This window comes from Myodes glareolus, chromosome 23, assembly GCF_982192425.1.
Source record: "Myodes glareolus chromosome 23, mMyoGla1.1, whole genome shotgun sequence".
Taxonomy (NCBI): Eukaryota; Metazoa; Chordata; class Mammalia; order Rodentia; family Cricetidae; genus Myodes; species Myodes glareolus.
The window spans coordinates 55,340,437-55,361,371 of record NC_142048.1 but is presented as its reverse complement, the minus strand read 5'-3'; the positions used below and the strand labels follow the sequence as shown (position 1 = coordinate 55,361,371).

The 20,935-nt window shown below is 49.8% G+C and overlaps 1 protein-coding gene across 3 annotated transcripts in view; it reads left to right on the top strand.

Moving 5' to 3' along the window:
• Positions 1 to 754: 754 nt before the first annotated feature.
• Positions 755 to 20,935, top strand: part of Tmem255b (transmembrane protein 255B) — a 30,830-nt gene continuing 10,649 nt past the window's right edge. Inside the window, exons 1-6 of one of the 3 annotated variants that reach the window (XM_085680665.2) lie at positions 755 to 932; positions 5,926 to 6,068; positions 6,338 to 6,400; positions 16,001 to 16,090; positions 19,464 to 19,544; positions 20,421 to 20,506. In XM_085680665.2, coding sequence (XP_085536791.2) covers positions 902 to 932; positions 5,926 to 6,068; positions 6,338 to 6,400; positions 16,001 to 16,090; positions 19,464 to 19,544; positions 20,421 to 20,506 — 494 coding nt within the window. In that variant the 5' untranslated portion in view covers positions 755 to 901. Of the gene's footprint in view, positions 933 to 1,358; positions 1,594 to 5,925; positions 6,069 to 6,337; positions 6,401 to 16,000; positions 16,091 to 19,463; positions 19,545 to 20,420; positions 20,507 to 20,935 lie in introns of those variants that run through there. The other 2 variants (XM_048456241.3, XM_048456240.3) reach the window with 2 other exon arrangements.

The window sequence follows — 20,935 nt, the reverse complement described above, 5'->3', positions numbered from 1 at the left end:
AAGACTTGTTTTCCCCTACTGCGGCTATTCATGGTGCCCATTCTTGATTGGTTTTTGTCAACTTGATACAAGCTAGAGTAGTCAGGGAGAAGCCTTCCCTGAGCAAATGCCTCCATTTGGTCACCCGTGGGCCAGACTGTAGAGCATTTTCTTCATTAATGGTTGATGTGGGATGGCCCAGCTCCCTGGGAGAGGGGCTACCCCTGGGCAGGTGGTCAAAAGCAGGCTGAGCAAACCACGAGAAGTAAGCCAGTCAGCAGAGTTCCTCTGTAGTCCCTGCTTCGGTTCCTGCCTCGGCTTCTGCGGCTTCTTCGGTGGTTGGACATGTAAGCCAAAGTCAGTCTCTCTCTCTCCTCATTCTCTCTCTCCCTCCCCCTCTCTGTTTTCTCTCTTTCTCCTCTCTCTCTCTCTCTCTCTCTCTCTCTCTCTCTCTCTCTCTCTCTCTCTGGTTTTTCGAGACAGGGTTTCTCTGTAGCTTTGGAGCCTGTCCTGGAACTAGCTCTTGTAGATCAGGCTGGCCTCGAACTCCACCTGCTTCTGCCTCCCGAGTGCTGGAATTTAAAGGTGTGCGCCATTGCCAGCCGGCAAGACACCCTTTCTTCCCAAGCTGCTTTGGGTCGTGGCCTCTTAAGGGAAGCAATAGGAACCTAAGATTAGCCCCACCTATCTACACACTGGCAGCCCCTCCCCCTCTTCCCACAGCACCCTCCCATGCAGAACTTTAGGGCTGTGGATCTAAAGTCTGGCATGGGAGTGGGGTAGCCAGAGAGCATCCCCAGGGCTCCACAGCCCCTGTGCCAGGCGGGGGCATGATCCACCGCAGAACCTGAGTTTCCACACTGCATCACAGACCCACCAGCGCCTCAGCTGAGGAAAAGCCTCCATCACATCACCTGCGTGCATGCCTGCAGAGTATTTTCCTAATGACCGAGGTGGGAGGGCTCAACTCACTGGGGGTCTGAAGTAGCCAGGAGTCCTCTCCAGCACCAGTGTAGAATCCTTGCTCTGCCTCTGCTGAATTTCTCTGCTTCCCTCCATCTGGGCCACCTAGTTCTCAGTGCGGTCTGTGGCTCTTCTGATGGAGGGCTGGGTTCAGGCCAACAGCGCACAGTATTTCTTCAGGTACATCCCTCCTCACTGGGTCTGTTTTCCATCTCTGGCAGAGGCAACTCAGGATCTTTTCCTAGACTCTGATTTCCAGGGGCTGGAGACTGGAAAAAGAAGAGGGGGAGGAGGGAAAAGAAGGGGAGGGGAAGGAGGAGAGAAAACGGAGGAGGAGCCGCAGGCACCAGGACCTAGGAGGGAGGAAGGGAGGTGTAGGAGGGGGCAGAGGGGAGGTGGTGGAGGGAGAAGGGAAATGACCAAAGGAGAGAGGAAGGCAGGAGAGGTAGGAAGAAGTGCCCGTGGAGTAGAGAAGAGCAGATACAGGGCTGTGTTTCTTGCCGCTGCTCCTGGGCCTCCTGAAACCTAACCAGACAGAAGAAGCCTCCAAGTGGCCGCCTCAGAGCGCTGCCCTCCCAGCGGAGGGCACTTGGGGAATGCAGCCGCTCCCGCCGCCTGTGCCAGGCCCTCTGGCCCTTTTGGATACCACAGGTTAGCTGACAGCCCGTGGAATCTCCACCACTGGCAGGCAATTTGGGGGCCTGGGTTACAAGTCTCTAGCTGGTAAGGGAACCCCTGACACAGCTCAGAGCTCTGGGCACAGGACTCCCTTGGGGTTGGGGCTGGGGGTTCAGGTCATGTGGCAGGGCCACCTAGCCACCTCATCTTTCTGCTGCACATCTCTCTATGCTGCACACCTGTTTCTGTCCCCTACTCTATCTTTTTATTAACGGACCCGAGTACATATAAACGTCGCCATCCCGGACCCACACCTTCCCAGTCCTGTATTTATTTCAGTCTCTAAACTCTTCTGAGAAATGTTTGCTTGAAAGAACCAGGGAGTGCTTCCTGCCTGAGAGGTGTTCAGGGCATTTTAGTGTTGTTGGTGCCCGCGAGGGCTTCCAGGGCTTCCAAGACTTCCAGCTGCCTCACTCACGAGCCATTCCATCTTTAATTGTTTGATTTTCCGCAGAAAGCCCAAAGCAGCTGAAGCCAGGTCCTTCTGGGAAACCAGAAAACCTGTTGCAGGCTCTGGCTCTCCTACGGGCCACTTGGGCTTGGGTGCTCCTCTGGGAAGTATCCAGGCCCTGGAGGGGTGCCAGGCATTGTTCTAGGAGGGCAGAGGGTGGGAGAGACTTGGAGAAGAAAGGACTTTCTACCTTGGGTGACCCTCGGCCATGGGATTAAGGGATCGGTGAGGGGTGGGGGGACTCCGGATGATGCCTTCAGGATCGACCCACCGTTAAGAATCCAGGTGATAGCCTCCACCCTTCACTGAGACACTTTTAGGGAGTCTTCAGAAGCCAGGTTGGTAGTGCTATTAGATAATAATTAAGGAATCTGGCTTCTAAGAGACGGTTGTGCCCTCTCCTCTTTAAGGCCGGACGCTCTGGTAATTCACTCATTTCCCAGTAAGCTGCTAGCTAGCTAGTGTTGACTGACAACTGTTCTACCGGCTGCCCCCCTTTGCTGTGCTAGGGTGACTTGGTGGTTAAGGGCAGCTTCTGACTTACCCTTTTCTTCCAATAAGGAACTCCAGACTTTAAAATGGTCTGTGGGAGTCTTTTATTGAGACAGTCTTACAAGCCACTAACGGCCTGGGTGGCTCCAGGCTGCAACAATTTTATACTCATGCGTCTTTGTTTACAGCCCGGAGCAGTGTTAGATATAAAATCAGAACCTGGTGGCTGAGCAGTGTCCAGCTCTCTGCCACTTGGGAACACTTTGCCTCTGCGATAGGATACGCCGTCCTGGGATCTCCCAGGCTGATCTCAAATCCCCAGGCTCAAATGACCCTTCTACCTCAGCATCCCCAATACCTGAGACTAGGGACCCAGGCCATCAGAGTAGGCCCCAGAGGATTAACCTCACTCTGAGGGTTCAGGCCCCGTAGGCATCAAGGTCATGATGGAGAGCCTTACTGAATATTGTCCTCCAGGCTGGGGCTTCTCTTTCTCCCTCAATTCAGGACACGAATGGGTGAAAGTATGGTCTCAAGAGCCCGACCTTTGGTCAAGTGGCATTTTTCAGGTCAGAAACCGTTAGCCCAACAATACTAAGTGTCACTAGCCTAGGATGCCATGCTAATGACCGAACACAGAGGAGGACATGGTCCAGGGTGCTGTGGGCTGGTGCTGCCCCAGGTGAAAGATGTTTCTGCAGGAAGGGTCCCCCTAGGTCTGTCATGCTCGGTCATTACTAGCTGTTTGGAATGTAATTGGTGTACAATGCACTGAGGGGAAAGGGGGGGGGGTAAAACCCTTTAGCCTATTGGCTCATTGGCACTTGCTTACTAGTTATGACCTAGCGCTAGGCATGACCAGGTGGTAGTTAGGCCTTGCCTACTCACGTGGCCCCAGCCCCTTTGCTTGCTCCCGAGGCTGAGTGTGTGCAGGTGCTGGCCAGCTCTTGGTAGGGCTGTGGGCACCATGGAGAAGTCAGGAGTTGCTTCAAAGCCTTCTCCCATGTTCTGCCAAGGGTACTCTGTGCCCTGTTCCTGCAGTTTCCAAAGAAGGGTGTTCCCTTTGCCTCCCGCTGGCTCGCCCACACCCTTTCACAGGCCTGAGCCCTCCGGGGTGGATTCCATTCAGCCTGACTCTCTGCTCTTAGATTTACCCAGGTGTTGTGGATGTAGGAGAAAGTAGAATCAGAGTCTCTCCCGTCCTGCTCAGCCAGCTAAGTAGGTTGGTCTCTCCAGCTCCCTAGTCCTTCAGCACCCAGGCTACCCATTTGCCGTGCACCAACCTTGGGCTTTTCTCAAGGTTATCTGGACCCAGTGCTGGACACAATCCCAAACACCTCAGGGCCTCATTTCCTGGGAGGTGTTTTCACACTCTTTCCTGAATTCTTGCCCGCCCCCAGCCCTGCCTCATTCCACTATTGAATTTGGCACTTTATAAAGCCTATATATACTGTGGCTCATCTTATATATGTTGATCTTCTCTCGCAAGAACAAAAGTTCCCAATGGGGACAGGATTCACCTCATGGTCATGGCAGTGTGTCTGGGATTTGGAAGTATCTGTATGTAAGGAATGTTTAGTTCAGTGGGGAATGGGGGGGGGTTTGGGGAATGAGTGAGAATGAGCAGGAAATAGTGTAGGGCTGAGTGCACACACGTGTGGTGTTTCTGCAGGTGACATTCAAGTAGCCCATACAGTGAGCTGAGGCACATACAAAGGTCCCACTCTGGACATAAACCTTCCGCTCAGAGGCAAAACAGTAGGAAATGGGAGTGGGAAGGGAAAACGGACCCATACCTGAGGCCAGGACTTAAAGAGCCTGGTCAACAGGAGTTCCATCCTCTATAACCCCTGGGGACCCGCTCCGGGGAGCCAGCGACTACTGCACTGGGGAATGGTAGATCTGGTCACTCTATAGGGTTGAAGGGTGGTTTAGGATGAGGTTCTGACAAGACATTTGTCACACCCTGGGTGAGAATGCTGGACAGGGATAAGCAGGACCTCTGGAATGGAGTATTACTCCTGGGAATGTGCCCTTGCTGGGTCAGCCAGATACAATGTCTTTCTCTGGTCTGTCAGGTCGTTCAGCGTGTGAGCATTCGTCTGTGGTTCTTTGAGAATTTATGTCTTGAGCTTGTAGCAGTCCCTTTCTTAGGTGTCACAACCTTGACCTGTGTCAATCTTCACTGGTAGGATCAAGGATGTGTGAAATCCTCAAATGAGAATCCCTCAGAGCGTGAAGAGTTGCCCGTTCAGATGCAGTGGCCATTTGAAAGGGGGATATACCTGGGTGGGCAAACCACTTCCTGGGGAAGCAGGCACTGTGCCGTGTGTGCACACATAGAGGCACACATGAGTGTGAATACGTACCTGTGTGTACACACTCAAAATGTTAACTTGTTAGGACTCTGGAGTTAAGAAGGTCACCAGACCCTTCCACCATCCCACTTCTGTTTGTAATGACTTGGTCAGATGCCTGGCTGGATCAGAGCTGAACTCGGCCTTCTCACCTGGTTTTGGCCATAGCCTGTGGTTTAGGTGTGTTCAGTGGAAAAGCTGTTTCAGCCCCTCCAGATCATTAGGGGAAGAGTCGGGCTCCCAGAGGTACAGCGGAGGGTGAGCCCTTTCCCAAGAGCTGTGCTGAACTTGAAGTCCAACTGCACAGAGCAGGCTGTACAGAGGAGCGCTTTATGTTTGGACTTATCGGATGAAGATTACAGATACTCAGTGGTATTTCATCTGATGGTCTCTGCCTGTGACTTCATTCCAGAGTCTCCTTGTCCAAAGTGGCTGCAGGGCCCGGCCATTGTATCTGTATCTCAGGCAGGAGACAGGACCAAGACCAAGCGGCAGTACCTTGAAATGCTGCGTGAGCCCAGCAATCTCTGCTGAGCTGTAGCATGTGCAGAGCTCAATCTCACAGCCTACAGCTGCAGATGCAACCTTCTAGTCGAGTGGGTGGGTCTGCACCCAGAAGCCCCAGAGGCTCACAAGAGGGGGCGCATCTGGGTTATAGCTGCCTCCTACACTCAGGCACCTCCTCCGTTCCCCATGAAATTATTCTCCCCTTGGACTTGAGATGGATGAAGACGAGCCTCTCTCCCAGCCTTAGGCAGTGATCCCTGACCATGCTCAGGGTCATTGAGGAGGGAGGAGTGGCCAGGCTGCTCATCTGCCTGGCACCCAGGCTGCTCATCTGCCTGGCACCCAGGCTGCTCATCTGCCTGGCACAGCGGGGGACCAGGTTTTCCCTTTGTTGGTAGAGGACAGATGTGGAGCTCCCATGATTCCAAATGACTGAGCCTGGACCATAGTGGGGAATTCGCACCCAGTGCACTAACACCCCTCTTTTCCTCCGCATAGAGGGCTTTGCAAGGAGAAAGAAGATCTCGCTGTGGTTTGTGGGTGCTCTGCTGCTGGTGTCCGCTCTCATCCTGACCATCGGCCTTGCTGCCACCACCAGGACAGAGAATGTGACTGTGGGCGGCTACTACCCAGGGATCATCGTGAGTCAAAGGCCTATGGGGGACTGAGTAGGAGATTCAGGGTGTTCTATGTGGAGAGACAAATTCCCTGCTAGTCCAGGTGGGAGGGGGCCACCGTCCTAGGAAAAATGACCCCAGCCTAATACTTAGTATCTGAGACTGTTCAGCAAAGGGGAAGGACTGAGGGCTGCTGGTCAGAGGGCCCTAAGAGAGGCCATTGTCTTGCACCATGCTGGTGATAGGTCAGTACGACACTAACCAGATCTCTCTCGTTCTTCCTTTCCTTTCAGCTGGGCTTTGGGTCCTTCCTGGGAATCGTTGGCATCCACCTGGTGGAGAATAGAAGACAAATGGTAAGAACGATCTCTTTCAACATGGGGCTGTGAGAGTGTTGGTCCTTTGGTAGGGATGCTACAGCCACAGGGAGGGTTTCCTCTCCACATTTGTCTGCAAACCCTGGACCCTATATACTAGACAACCCAAGACGCAGGGTCTAATTGGTGCCATTCATAACTCGGTCTCAATGAGCATACTCCACTGAAAAAGAGAGAGAGGTAGAGATGAAAACAGAGCGGGGGAATCTGGGGTCAGATCTACATAGTTACTATTCTATCTCTGAAGTAACAAAGGCAACTTACACTCCCTACCCCCACCCCCACCCCCGCACTTAAGCCATTTAATTTGTTGCCGAAGTCAAGCTTCAGCAAGTGGGAGAAAGTGGAGGAGATGGTGGTCGGTGCTGTTAAACACAGACTTACCTGAGGGAGCAAAGCTTAATTCATTTTCTCTTTCTCTTTCTTCTCCTGTCTCCATTTTCCTCTGCTTCTTTATATGCCACCTGGGACAAAAACTTCTTTGCAGGAAGACAATACCTCACAACCACACATATTTTCCAGAAACAAATTAAAAATCTTTACACAGGAAGAGATCATTATTATGATCACAAGTTACATGTTTTCCACAAGTAGTCAGACATTTTCCTTTGAGTTATTTCTCCCACCATAACATCTTCACCCTATGCAATGATTCTTTTATTATTGATTAACTTTAAGCAAACCAAGTATGTCTCAGCCATTTGTACTGCAGGCAGCTGTTGGCAGTTTCAGTGCAGCAGATCCCTGCCCTCTTTCCTCTTTCTCCTCTCCTCTCCTCTCCTCTCCTCTCCTCTCCTCTCCTCTCCTCTCCTCTCCTCTCCTCTCCTCTCCTCTCCTCTCCTCTCCTTTCCTCTCCTCTCCCTCTCTTCCCCCTCTCTTCCCCCTCTCCCTCTCCCCCTCTCCTCCTCTCCCCCTCTTCTCCTCTTCTCCCTCTCTCCCCTCTCCCTCCCTCCCTCCCTCCCTGTATTCCTCCCTCCCTCCCTCCATTCATCCCCCCTCTCTCCTTTCCTTTTTCTGTTCTTTCAAGACAGGGTTTCTCTGTGTAGTTCTTACTGTCCTGGAACTCACTCTGAGGACCAGGCTGGTCTAGAACTCAGAGCTCTGCCTGCCTCTGTCTCCTGAGTGCTGGGATTAAAGGCGTGCGCCACCACCTCTTGTCCTCTTTCTACTCTACAAAACCCTACTCTAGTGGTCTAGTAGCCAGATTTCTTTTTCTTCACACACATTAGAGTCATTTAATTTCCTTTCACAACTTTGTTCACGGTGCACACTGCAGCTTGTGATTAATTCTGTAAGCTACATGATCAAGGAACTTGGACCTAATCTTGGGTGTCGAGGCATAGTTGCTTTCTTTAGTCATCAGCCTGTTCTTCCACAGGTAGAATTCATGGGTATACAAAGCAGGCAGCTTCCTTGTTCTTGTTTTCTATCCTTGGCAAGTCTCACATCTAGGAAAAGGGGAAGGTGACTTCTAGCCTTATTTTTTCTTTCTTGTATCTCTTATTAGGGCAATTGGCAGAACAACCTAAACTACTTCGTTAATCATTTTTACTAACTGTCCTAACCACCTGTATCTTTAAATCATTGATCCAACTAAGCATCGATGCTCTGTAAAAATCATTATGATCTGTGAGTATATTGTCCAGTGAGGAGGGGGGTTTTCCATGAATCAATCACACTATGCTAGATACAATGGGATTCTTTTACATAGTAACCACACCATGCCAAATACAGCAGACACATGATAGCAGTGGGCAGGAGAAGGCACAGCAGAAGCAAGGGGAACTCTGGAGACAATCCCCCTGGGGCCCTGTCTCTCCAGGGTGCACCCATAGCAACCATGCTATCCGATGAGTGGTACTCCATAAGATCCACTGCTGACTGCAGCTCCTCTGACATGACCACTGCCTGCCGGTGGCTTGCTTACAGTTCCAGAGGCTGAGTCCATGATCAACATGGAAGTGTACATGGCCTTAGGCACAGGAAGACATGGTGATGGAGAAGTAGCTGAGAGCTTCCATCTGATCCTCAAGCAGAAGAGGGGAGGGAGAGAGAGCTAACTGAGGATGGTGTGGCATTTTGGAGCCTCTAAGCCCACTTTCAGTGACACAACCTCCGCCAAAAAGGCTGCACCTCTTATTCTTCCCAAGTAGTTTCACCAACTGCAGACCAAGCATTCAAATACATGAGCATATGCAGGGTATTCTTATTCAGACCAGCACAATAGTAGACATTTAGATGATTCTGTTTGTTCAAGTTCAGAGAGTATTAGTAGCCATGCGCAGTACAGGGGACTATAGACTATATTTGTTGGTGCACTGCTGTGGATTATTGCTGTAAAAAAATAAGTGGTTATCGCTTCTGTGTGAGTCCTGGTGGGGTGCTCTGGGGAGCCCCTCAGTCTCCAGTCCTCTATTCCCCGTGTCCTCCAGGGCTAGGATTACAGGTCCTCACCACCATGTCTTAAATTTACACAGGCTCTGGGGATCTGAACTCGGGTCCTCATGCTTGTGTGGCAGGCGCTTTACTGGCTGTGCTAACTTGCTAGCCCCAATTTTCAACTTTGGTGGAGGTTAACACTTCCATTTCCTTCAGGTTTTTGATCTACTTTAGTTTGGGTTATGTATGATGTGAAGCAGAGTATCCAGAAATCCCTTTGTGTTTTCCTCATTGTCTGAAAATCATTTGTTGGAATCCACTTTTAAAGTAACTATAAAATAATAAATTTTCTCATTTTTTAAAAATTAAAACATAATTATGGCATTTCACCCCATCCCTTTCCTCCCTCCAACTCTGCCCATGTAAACTTTATCTCATTGCTCCCAAAATATACACACACACATATATATATAATCTATAACATATATATCTATCTACATATAATCTATAACCTCTAAGCCCATTCAGTGTTGCTTGTATGTATATACTTTCAGGGCTGCCCACTTGGTATTGGATAGTCATCTGGGTGGCTCATCCCTAGGGAAGACTAATTGTCATGTCACTCTTTCAGCATGCCTTGGTGTGCTGGATGTGTCTATGTCAACTTGACATGAGATGAAGTCATCTGAGCTAAGGAACCTCAAGTAAACACTTTCATAAGATCAGGCTGTAGGCAAGCCTATAGGGCATCTTCTTAATTAGTTTGATAAGGAAGGCCCTGCCCATGGTGGGTGGGACTACCCCTGGGCTGATGGTCCTGTGTTTTATAAGAAAACAGGCTGAACAAGTCATGATGAGCAAGACAGTAAGCAGCACCCCTCCATGGCCTCTGCTTCTGCTCCTGCCTTCAGGCTCCTGCCCTCCTTGAATTTCTGTCCTGACTTCCTTTAATGATGAATAGCAATGCTTAAATGTAAGCTGAATAAACCCTGTCCTCTCCAGCTTACTTTTTAGTCATGGTTTTAGTCATAGCAATAGAAGCCCTAAGACATTTAAGACAGTTACCTGTAATTCTTTGTCTATGGGTGGGGAACAATGAAATTTCCCTCCTCCATGTGAACATGTCTATTGGTGTCCCTTTTTAGGTCTTGAATAAGCAGTCTTATTGTTGAGGTACCATGGGTGAAGCTCCCCGTCATCTCTAGGAGACACACTATGACAGTAGATTTCCTGGCCCTCTGACTCTTACAGTCTTTATACTCCTTTCATGATGTTCTCCAAGCCTTAGGTACAGGAGTTGTGCTGTTGATGTATCAATTAGGGATGGTACCTTCATGACCTCTTGTTCTATGCATTTTGACCATTTGTCCATGTGTTGCAAAGACAAGTTTGAGTGCTGAGAGCTATCTGGCTTGGCTCTTATGCAAGATATGTAGGACCTACCTGGGCTTGAAAGGTTGGATGTGGTCCACAAGAGACTGGAATCTGTTCTTTTTCCATCAAATGAGTTTGGTTCTTCTGGCAGTCATCTGACCATAAACATGTGGCTGGCTGATTTCTGGGCTCTCGGTTCTGCCCCGCTGGTCTATGGGTCTGTGTATGAGCCAAACCATTGTCTTGTTTCCTTCAGCTTTGCCATAAGTGCTGCAGTCAGGACATTTGAGTCTCCCAGCTTTGTTCTCCATTTCCAGGCCGTTCAGTTTAAATAAGATCCCTTGTGAACCTCCACAGCAAGGTCTCTGGTTGGTACTGTGCTAAATGTGAGGTGCTGAGGCAGACGGGAGGGCTCAGTTCCAGGAACACAACCGTTCCCCATTTGTCCAGCATTTTTAAAAAAATTCTTTCACCATTTTTTTTTTTTAGTTTTCTGAGTATGAGTTTTGTCTTTTGTTAACTTTGTTAACTTTATCGCTGTGGGAATTCCTTCAGCCACTAACCTTTAAGATACCAGCCCACTTTGGGTGTGGCCTCATTTACTATAAACGTAGTCTTCTGTGTGTGTAGCTGTCTTTGCTACTGGATTCGGTTCCAGTTCCCAACACATGCAGAGGACTGTGGATCACTACCCTTACTGTGAGTTTATCCCCAAATAAACCTTTGTCATACTCCATTCTGGGCTATTGTGGAACTCTGTGGTGTGCCAACACTTCATTGCTAATCTTGTTCATTATGAGCTACTGTATGGGCATTGTTTTGGAGGACTCAGCACTGGCTTTTGCTAAGTTCATTTCAAGCCTGTGAGCCATGGAGCTCATTTGTTATTTCTGATAGCGTTTCACTGGATTCCTGGGGAGTGTGTCTGCAAGATTGTGTCTCCTTGCCCGTAGAAGTTTTGCCTTTCCTGGCTGAGTCTAGAAGCCCTGGCCATGGCTGCTCTGGGTCTGACAGTTTGAGTCCAAAGAACTCAAAGATGATACTGTGGTGAGGGCAGCAGGTCCAGCAGTGGACAAGTGGGATTGGTCCCTGTGTCCTTAGATTCTCCTGATAAACTGTGTGTGGTTCCTGAATATTCTTGCTTCTGCCCTTGTAGGACAAGCACACATTCCAATATAAAACAGATCTGGGTTTGGGTACCTTCCCTGTGCACAGCTGGAAGCTTCACCCCTACTGACTACACTTCATGGTATTCTGCATGATACTGGATGAGAAAAGTAATCTTTGATACAAATCATGATACCCTGTGACCTACAACGGTGATTTGCCCGGTGAGATATACTGGTACAATCATGGCACACATGTTATGTGAATAACAAATCATTTTTTTAAAAAAAATGAATTTAAGGCCCACTCTGTGAGATGAAATCCATGCTTGACACTGCTAAACTGGCAAAGAACCTGAGACTGAGTAGGCTGTGGGCCTGTAGGAAGCCTACTAAGGAAATTTAAATATAGTGTCGGGCACCTTAAACTGAGCCCACCATAAGTGCTGTAGTACCTGGGAATTGAGCTGCTCTGACCTTCAGTGCTGTCTTGGGCCGGGCAGGTGCCTGAGGGAGTATCTAGCACACAGCTGGCTGCAGTGAGCATTCAGAAATGGGGGGGCCACTATGTCTCCAGTGAGCATTTAGGTTGTTCCAGGGGATGGTAGCAGGCAGGGCAGCTTCAGCCAAGCAGAGGATAGCTATGTCTCTGCTGTGTAGAATGCTTTTCTTTTTCATTTCTCTTTATTTTAAAATCTGCCATAGAAAGTTGTAAGCAAAAGCAGACAGAACAGCACCATGTCCTCATGTCTACCTATCAGCCACCAGCAAGTTCAGAACGGATCTGTTTCCTTCTGGACTTCCCTTCCCATGGGAGGTTGAGGCAAAGCCCAGACACTGGTTCCATTTGTGCTTGCTCCAATCTGTCCACTCTAAGGGTGAAATCTAATTAGAAATGATTTCACCATTATCTCTGCTTGTGATTATGGCAATCTCCAGTGGAAGCCAGAGAAGGACTCAGAGGGAGGGCTCTCCTACAGCGAGGAGGACAAGTTGCATCCCTGAGCAGGAATTCTGCCTCCTGCCAAGCTTTCTCGAAGTATTACCTTTTCCCTTCCCACTTGCCTTCACTCAGTAGCTCTCAGCATCCACCTGACTCGGAGATGGTGCTTCTGTGTCTGGGAGGAACAGTATCGTCAGTTCGAAACAAGAAATTCTTGTAGCAATTTGTCAGAAGAAGCACACAGAGCAGCTGGGTCTCTCTCCTGTCAGTAGACCCTCCACTCACCCTCTTAAGGCAGGTGTGGCCTGTATCTCCCTCCTGAACCCGTTACCATCACAGTGGAGCTGTGGGTCATAGGTCCACCCTTCTTTCTTTCGGGGGCTGAGGAAAAACCTGCACTTTGCCAAGACAGTCTGCAACCCTTCAATCTCTCTCTCTCTCTCTCTCTCTCTCTCTCTCTCTCTCTCTCTCTTTCTCTCTCTTTATGCCTCTATCTCTTTCTCTGTATCTCTCTCTTAATTTCTCATTTTGTCTTTCTGTCCGTTAGTTTTTCTTCCTGTCACACAATTTCTCTCTGTATGTTTCTGTTTCTCTCTCTTCCTCTTTCTCTCCGTATGTTTCTCTTTATCCTTCCCCCTCTCATCCTCTATCTCTCTTGGACTGGCACACTGAAGGGTTTCTTTACTTTCCATTTTGTCACATACATCCATGGGCTGCAGGGGGAGGGGAACGGCTGTCTTTTTCTCTAGCCACTTTGACTTGGACCCAGCTCAGTCATTCACCAACTGTGTGGGTTACTCTGTCTCAGATGACTGGGGGATTGCCAGGCATCATCATGGCTAGAGCAGAAATACTGGCTTCCCGTACGTGGAACACAGGGGTGCCTAGCTGTGGCTCTGTTTTTGGATTGGCTGGGTTCTCCAGACTTTGATCCAGAGAACAGGCAGCATTTGTGTAGCCATTTTTCAGCACCCGGAACAGCTCCCAGCACCGCAGGGTGACAAGTGTCTGTGTTGGGCACCACGGTGGGGTTGGAGACTCAACCTGCTACCTGTCTGATGGTCCTTGTTCATCAGAGAGTGCTGCTTTCTCTCCAGATGTGCGGGTAACCCACCCACCCTCAGCCTCTGTGATGTGCTGCCTGCTTGTCCCTTTTGTCTAGTACTTGAGCGTAGCCTCTAGCCGCAGCCACCTCCTGCTATCATGACATGGCCCTCAGGTTCTGGGATGACTGGCCACCTTCCAGGTGGAGACAACAGAGTGCTGGTTAGGGCAATCCCACCCTGAATGGCTGGCAGGAACTGGGGAGGAAGGCAGCCAGCTTTGGCCAAGGGTGGCGTGGTAGCCCCAGAGGCTTCAGGATGAGATGCCCACACCAGGAAAGTCTGTGAAGCCATATGCCTGACGGACTGTGACTGGGTGGGTGGCAATGTGGAGGATGGATCGAGGTCTTCATCAGTGTGAAGTTCACAGGGATTGAGGGTGTGGAAGGGGTCCTCATCAGTGTGAAGTTCACAGGGATTGAGGGTGTGGAAGGGGTCCTCATCAGTGTGAAGTTCACAGGGATTGAGGGTGTGGAAGGGGGTCCTCATCAGTGTGAAGTTCACAGGGATTGAGGGTGTGGAAGGGGGTCCTCATCAGTGTGAAGTTCACAGGGATTGAGGGTGTGGAAGGGGGTCCTCATCAGTGTGAAGTTCACAGGGATTGAGGGTGTGGAAGGGGTCCTCATCAGTGTGAAGTTCACAGGGATTGAGGGTGTGGAAGGGGGTCCTCATCAGTGTGAAGTTCACAGGGATTGAGGGTGTGGAAGGGGTCCTCATCAGTGTGAAGTTCACAGGGATTGAGGGTGTGGAAGGGGTCCTCATCAGTGTGAAGTTCACAAGGATCGAGGGTGTGGAAGTGACAGACTGGCTGTGTGACCTTGTGTTGGGGTCATGTCCCGGGCATGTATGTGGCACACCTTGACAGTTCCCTGTGAGTGGAGTCTAGTGTCCCCTAGGCAACTGTCATGGATCTTTACCATGCTGTGTGCTCAGATGCTGGGCAGAACGCTAAGGACCCTGGGGCCCAGATCTGTTTTTAGGCTCCTGGCCTCCTGCTTGTTAATTGTCCTGCTGTGGAGGCTGAGAGGGTGTGACAGCTCCAGCTGGGTGCAGGATACAGGTCACACACATAGGAGGGCTTGGCTGGCAAGCTTGGAGGATGCCTCTGACCTTGCCTTCCTTACATCAGAGCTCTGTCTTTTGGGTTCATGTCAAACAAACTGAGATGAGTGAGGAGGAATTGGCAGAGGACACCAGAGGACAGGGTTGGCATCACCAGAGGGCAACTATATTATCAGTGCATGACCCGCCCCACGCCTGAGAGTTCTGATGCTACCCTGGGGCTAAAGAGAGCTGCTTGCGTTCGCTATACTTGCTATTTCCTTCCTTCCTTCCTTCCTTCCTTCCTTCCTTCCTTCCTTCCTTCCTTCCTTTCTCCCTCCCTCCCTCCCTCTCTCCCTCCCTTCCTCCCTTCCTTCTTTCTTGCCTTTATTTTTCTTTTCCTTTTTTATTTTTTGGACAAGGTCTTAACTGTTTAACTCAGTCTAGCCTCAAACTCACACTTTAGACCAGGCTGGCCTTGAACTCACAGAGATCCACCACTCTCTGCCTCCCAAGGGCTGGGATCATAGGTATGAACCACCACAAATGGCCTTTGCTTGCTGTTTCTCTGTGGCTGGTAATCCCAATGGCTTTGTGCATCTCCCAGGACTGAGCACTAAATCTATGCATTGAACAGATTTCTCCTGATGAGGGAGGAACTGCAGATAGAGAGAGTGCTCACACGCGTGTTTTAGAAGGTATAAATACCTGGGGAACTCTCAGGAAGGAAATGTAGATTTATATTTTTCTTTTTGAGATAGAATCTCGTTGGGTACCTGGGGCCGCCTTGAACTCACAATCCTACTGTCTCATCCTCCTGAGCACTGGGATTATGAGTGTGCTGCCACACTTAGGTTCAGAAGTCCCTTGAGTTTGTTTTCCTACTGGTTTGGTTAATCTGGAACTGTGTCACAAGAAAAACTGAAATAAATGTGTTCAACCACTGTAAGAGGGGCTTCACGCTCATAGTCAGAGAAATGTAAATTGAGGCAAGCAATTTTTTTTGCACCATTTCATGTCATTCTGGATGCACAGAAGTGGACATTCTATTGTTGATGGCTAAGTGTGTTTATAGGATAGTGCAGCATTTCCTTGTGAAAATTTTAAAAGTGCAAAGAACCCACGTATGCTACATGTCAAAAGTACCGGGTTAATATATGTTCAAGGAATTTATCCTATAGAAACACCCATTTGTGAACTCATAGATTTTTATAGTGAATAGCATTTGGAATCTCTATAGCAGACAGTTTAAACATCATGGGCACACACTTAGTAGCCTGTGGCCAGATGCACCTAAGGAGCCCTGCAGGCCAGGACCAGTTACAGATGAATCTAGTTATGTTAAAGGCCCAAGGCAAGTATTCATATATACTCACGAAAATGAGATACATTGCAATTGGGTGTGGAGAGGTGAGACATAGAGTATACTTCATGCAGCAGTTGCCCCTTGTGTCTCATGGTGCAGAACCCACAGAGTGTCCCACATGGGTGGTGAGTATGTGGCTGAGACACTGGCTGGTGGAAGTAGAGCCGTGATGGTCTGGCCAGGAGGCCCAAACATCCAGCAGGTCTCTGATTGCGTCCAAGGCTGTTTTTAGGCTGAGACCCACTCTCCTCTCTCTTCTTCTCCTAGCTGGTGGCGGCCATTGTCTTCATCAGTTTTGGTGTCGTGGCGGCCTTCTGCTGTGCCATAGTCGATGGCGTGTTTGCAGCACGGCACATCGTGAGTACCACCTTCAATGTCCACGTGGAAAATGAAACTTGTCACAGGGCCCAACTCTGACATCTTCACACTGGCTTCAACTGAGCTGCCACAGCTGACCTTCCTTCCCTTGCCGAGTCTGACTCCGGCAACTCGAAGCCTCAGCCTCCCACAGGTCACACAGATAAGCTACACAGTAAGCACAAACACAAACCACACACAGAAGGCACAAATAATAGCCACACAGCAAATACAAATACCCACAACACACAGCAGGCACAAACACACATGCCACACACACAGACATAAACACCACCACACACAGAAGGCACAAACACCCGCCATACACAGAAGACACAAACATACCATATCCAACATAAACATAGAACCACATATAGTCAGTGCAAACACAACCACACCAACAGGCACAAACACATACACCACACACATCAGACACAAACACACAACAGATAAACATACACATCACACTGCAGATAAAACCATCCCTCATTATTTCAGACCCCCCCGGTCCCCTTAGTCACTAGAAAACCCTTGTCCCCACCTCCTCCTCAGTCTAGAGCTCTGTGTCCAGGTGACTGCCCTCAGCGCTCTCACCACGCTTAAAGCAAAATGTACCGTGAAATCTCAGACTTCACTCTTGCAATGTGTTTATAGCTCCATGATCTCTCTCTGAAGACAGTTGCATAATGTGGGGCGACATATATGAAAAATCTTTTTCTCTACAAAACAGGCTCTAAGAGGATGTAGAGCCCTGCTAGTGGCCCCATTGTGAACAGAGGAAGGAAATGCTACTTGCATCTGTTTGCTCTGTAGCCGATCTGAACTTGGCCCCCACAGTGAACAGGCCGCCTTATCCACCTGGTTAGCAGCTCTAGGGCCAGGCAGGTTCCCAGGTGTCATAGGCGAATGATGGGTCACCAGGTTTCCTGCCTAAAGCAGGAGATCAAATAAAAAAGCAGGTACAGATAGTGTGTCATGGGGCACACGATGCTGTGATGTGTGCTGTAATGTGAACAATAGAAAAGATGCAGTAGAATGTGATGTGTACAGCGTACTAATGGCGTGGAATACGGCATGAGAGAATAAATGTACCGTGATGTAGGAGGATGTGATGGAGCATGATGTCATGTGACATGGCATGCTGTGCTATGGGGTGGCACATTACGTACAACATGGTAGGATGTGATCTGAATGATATGGACTATGTCATGATGTGTTGTGGTACAATGTGCCGTGACACAGGAGAAAAGTAGTGTGATATGGTGTGATGTGCTCATATAATGGGCATGGTGTGATATGAGGTGTGAGTGACTCGTGATGATGATGAGGATGATGTGATGGTGGTGATGATGGTCATGGTGATGATGGTGATGATGGTGATGATGATGGTCATGGTGATGATGGTCATGGTGATGATGGTCATGGTGATGATGGTAGTGGTGATGGTGATGATGGTCATGGTGGTGGTGATGATGATGGTGGTGGTGATGATGATGGTGATGGTGATGATGATGGTCGTGGTGGTGATGGTGGTGGTGATGAAGATGTGGTGATGATGGTGATGATGGTCATGGTGGTGGTGGTGATGGTGATGATGATGGTCATGGTGGTGATGATGATAGTGATGATGATGATGATAGCTTGACATGTACAAACCAGGCAGTAATTCCTGTGTATGTATTTGTATGTATGCACCTGTATATGCAGTACAGATGTGTGTAGCTCCCCGAGTCCCTGTAGTTTGGTGCTCAGGCATCTGGTCATTTGCCTTCCCTGGGCAGGCACATAGACAACAGTGTTCTCAAAAGAATGCGCCAGCCTTGCCTGGAGATTCTGTCCCTGTGTAGCGTAAGGTTCTCTCAGCCCCATGACCTCTCAGCCCTTCAGCACTTGTCTGGGAGAAGTCACCTCACAGAGACTTCTACCTCCAGGTAAGTCAAGTCTCCTGCCTGCAGCCCCAGGTGTGAGAGGACCGACTCACCGTCCCTGGCTTCACTGATGAGAAGAGTGTAGGAGGCAGCCTGTCTGCATATCTGTGTGCTCACCCGTATCCCTGCCTGCGTGTTCCCTGCTAAGCTTGCCGTCTATGTGTACCCATCCCCATATTTCTGCCTATGTGAGCTGATGGGGCAGGACCTCTAAAGAGTGGCAGTGTAGCTGAGAGTCCAGCAGAGGGCCCACATGAGCAACGCCACGGGGCCCTGACTTAATCATCTAGACACCCTAAGGCCCAGCTCCCTGGTGTCCTGTGGTCAGTTACAGTTCTGTGGGGTGGGTGGCCAAGCTGTTGGTGACTCACTGGGGTCTGCTTCTGAGGCCACTGGCATCATGCAGTAGACACTTAGCAGCCACCAACGGGAAGACAGTGTGAAGACTCCATTCTTCTTTACACCCTCATCTCTCGCCGGGAAGTTCACTGGGGAAGGATCTGAGTCTTGTCGTATTGTGAGGAAGGCCATGTAAATCTGACAGCCCTGAAGCCAGCTCTCCAACTGTCTTTACTGACTCCCTGTATCTCTAATCGCTATCCTGCCTGCTCCCCTCTTGTACCACCTGGTGCCAGTAGGCCTGCCTCCCATCTGAACCCATCCACGCCCAGCCTGGCAAACAGGTGCTATGCTCCACCATCGCTGCTGCCTGTGACTCCTGAGTTACTCTTTGTCTGCTGCCAGAATGACTCGTGGTTTCTAGACGCCTCTTAGGTCAAGAGCAGTGGTTTGAGAGACCCCACTGATACACAGTATTGAGCCTAAAGAAGCATTTCTGGATTATATGGCTTCTATGGCACTTCACATGTCCGGGCACCAGCTGCCTTCTGCCTTAGCAGCTGTAGGAGTTGCCCTGCTTGTTGCTCCGCCCCAATTCACTCGCCCACAGCTCTCCCTTACCTTGGCTTCCTCAGGGTTCAACGCTGTGTTGGGTCCATGAATGTCAGGGACACAGGAGTGGGGAAAGGATGAACTCCTGTCAAGGGGTGGGGTGTAGCAAAGGAGAGACGGATGCTTGAATGACGACTGGACGGGTAGTCTGGATGGATGAGTGGATCGGCCTCAAATTTTCCTTCTTCCCTTCCTAATAGAAGGAACTCATTTTGCTTTTAGGAAGAGAAAAGCCTAGTGCCCCTGGCAAGGCATAAAATACCTCTTGGCCCATTCAGTCCCATGCCCCTTGTCCCTGTGCTGATGTGTGTGCCCAGCGGATAGATGGAAGGGTGTCTGTAATTCTCTCCTCAGCAACCTTCTGGATGCCACACACAATACTATGGCATGCAATAATTCGCATGGCCTTGGTTCAGCTCCCATCCGTGGACGGTAAGCCTGAGATGGCCACTCCTGGTTGGTGATGTCCATTCCATCTACATTTATTTCTCTAGGAACCAAGACCACTCAGCACAGGACGGTGCCAGTTTTACTCCAGTGGGACTGGGTACCTGTATGACGTCTATCAAACAGAGGTAAGCTCCTTTGGTCAGTGTGGCTTCCGTATCCCCCAAGTCTTCTGGGTCTGGTTAAAATGACTGTCTTGGTTCTCACAGAACTTCCCACTGCGTGGGTATCAAGGCATTGACAGCTAGGAGCTAGCTTTGACAGTTCAATGCACAGTGCCGTTCTCTTTGGAACTGCAGCTGCACGCTTTCCTCTTGGACACAGCGTTAGGGTTCATTTGTTCAGGGCTGTGTGGTCAATTAGCATTTCAATTAGCATGTTCACTGACTTAATCACTGTGACAACACATGTACAGTGTTCAAGAGCTGGGGACAGCTGTAGCGTGACCTCACTCTTTAGCTAAGTGAGATGCCAGGAAGAACAAGCGCACACAGCAGCTGACCTGTGACACCAGCCCAGGTGGGCACTGGCATGCCGCTCAGTTGGGCTGTCTACACCAGCGCTGTGGGGATTTGTGTGCTTAGTTAAATAAGGCTGCTCACGCTAAGTGCCAGTGCCAAGGAGGGGCAGGAATCAGCAAGTGGGTACCAGATTCTCATCTCGGTCCATTCTTGGGGTCTTCAGACCTGCAGAACACTGAAAAGGCATGTTCTGGGCATTCCAGAAAAGAGATGGCAATGTTAGGTGCTTGGGGGATGCGGGTAGGGACTCTGACAGCCCTGCCTTGCCCAGTCTCGCTCTGATCTGCCTAGTGCGGTGCTGTTCAGTCCCATCTTGCCCTGCTCTGCCCAGTCCTGTCCTGTGTCCTGCCCTGCCCCACCCTGCCAGGAATCAGAGAAGGGTCCTGGCAGTGCAGCCCTGCTTCTGGTCAGGGCAAGGTCTTGGACCTAGGCTGCCTGTTGTCTATGCAGAATAAAGTATGAACCTGCCCGTCTCTGCCCCAGGTCACCTGCTACTCCCTGAGCGGAAGGTGCCAGCTGAGAGTGAGGAGCAACACCTGCTATTGCTGTGACCTCTATGCTTGTGGGAGGTAAGGCACACGAGGAGCCTGTGTGTGTGCACGTGCACACACACACACACACACACGAGCACAGGCGAGACCCTGCACAGGGTCTCATCCATGAGCGAGGCCCCCACGGCTTCCTATATCTACTTGTGTTTTCTACATTTTCTCTGGATCTAGTTTCAGCAGTGAAAAAGTGGATTCTGAGTGATCGGGTTACCACCCAAGAGCACACACAGTGTGGAAGTACTGAAACCTGGCCTGGCCCCTGTTTGTCACACACTTGAGGCAGTTGACCATCAGGTGGCCACCAGTACATCCCATTTCTACTCCCTCTCAGGGGTGAGACCCACCTGCAGCTTTCTGTTAGGATACACATGGAAAATGAGAACACAAAATGCTTATTATTCTGACATAGGAGGTAGCTCAACCACCATCCTAACTGGCTATTAAGGG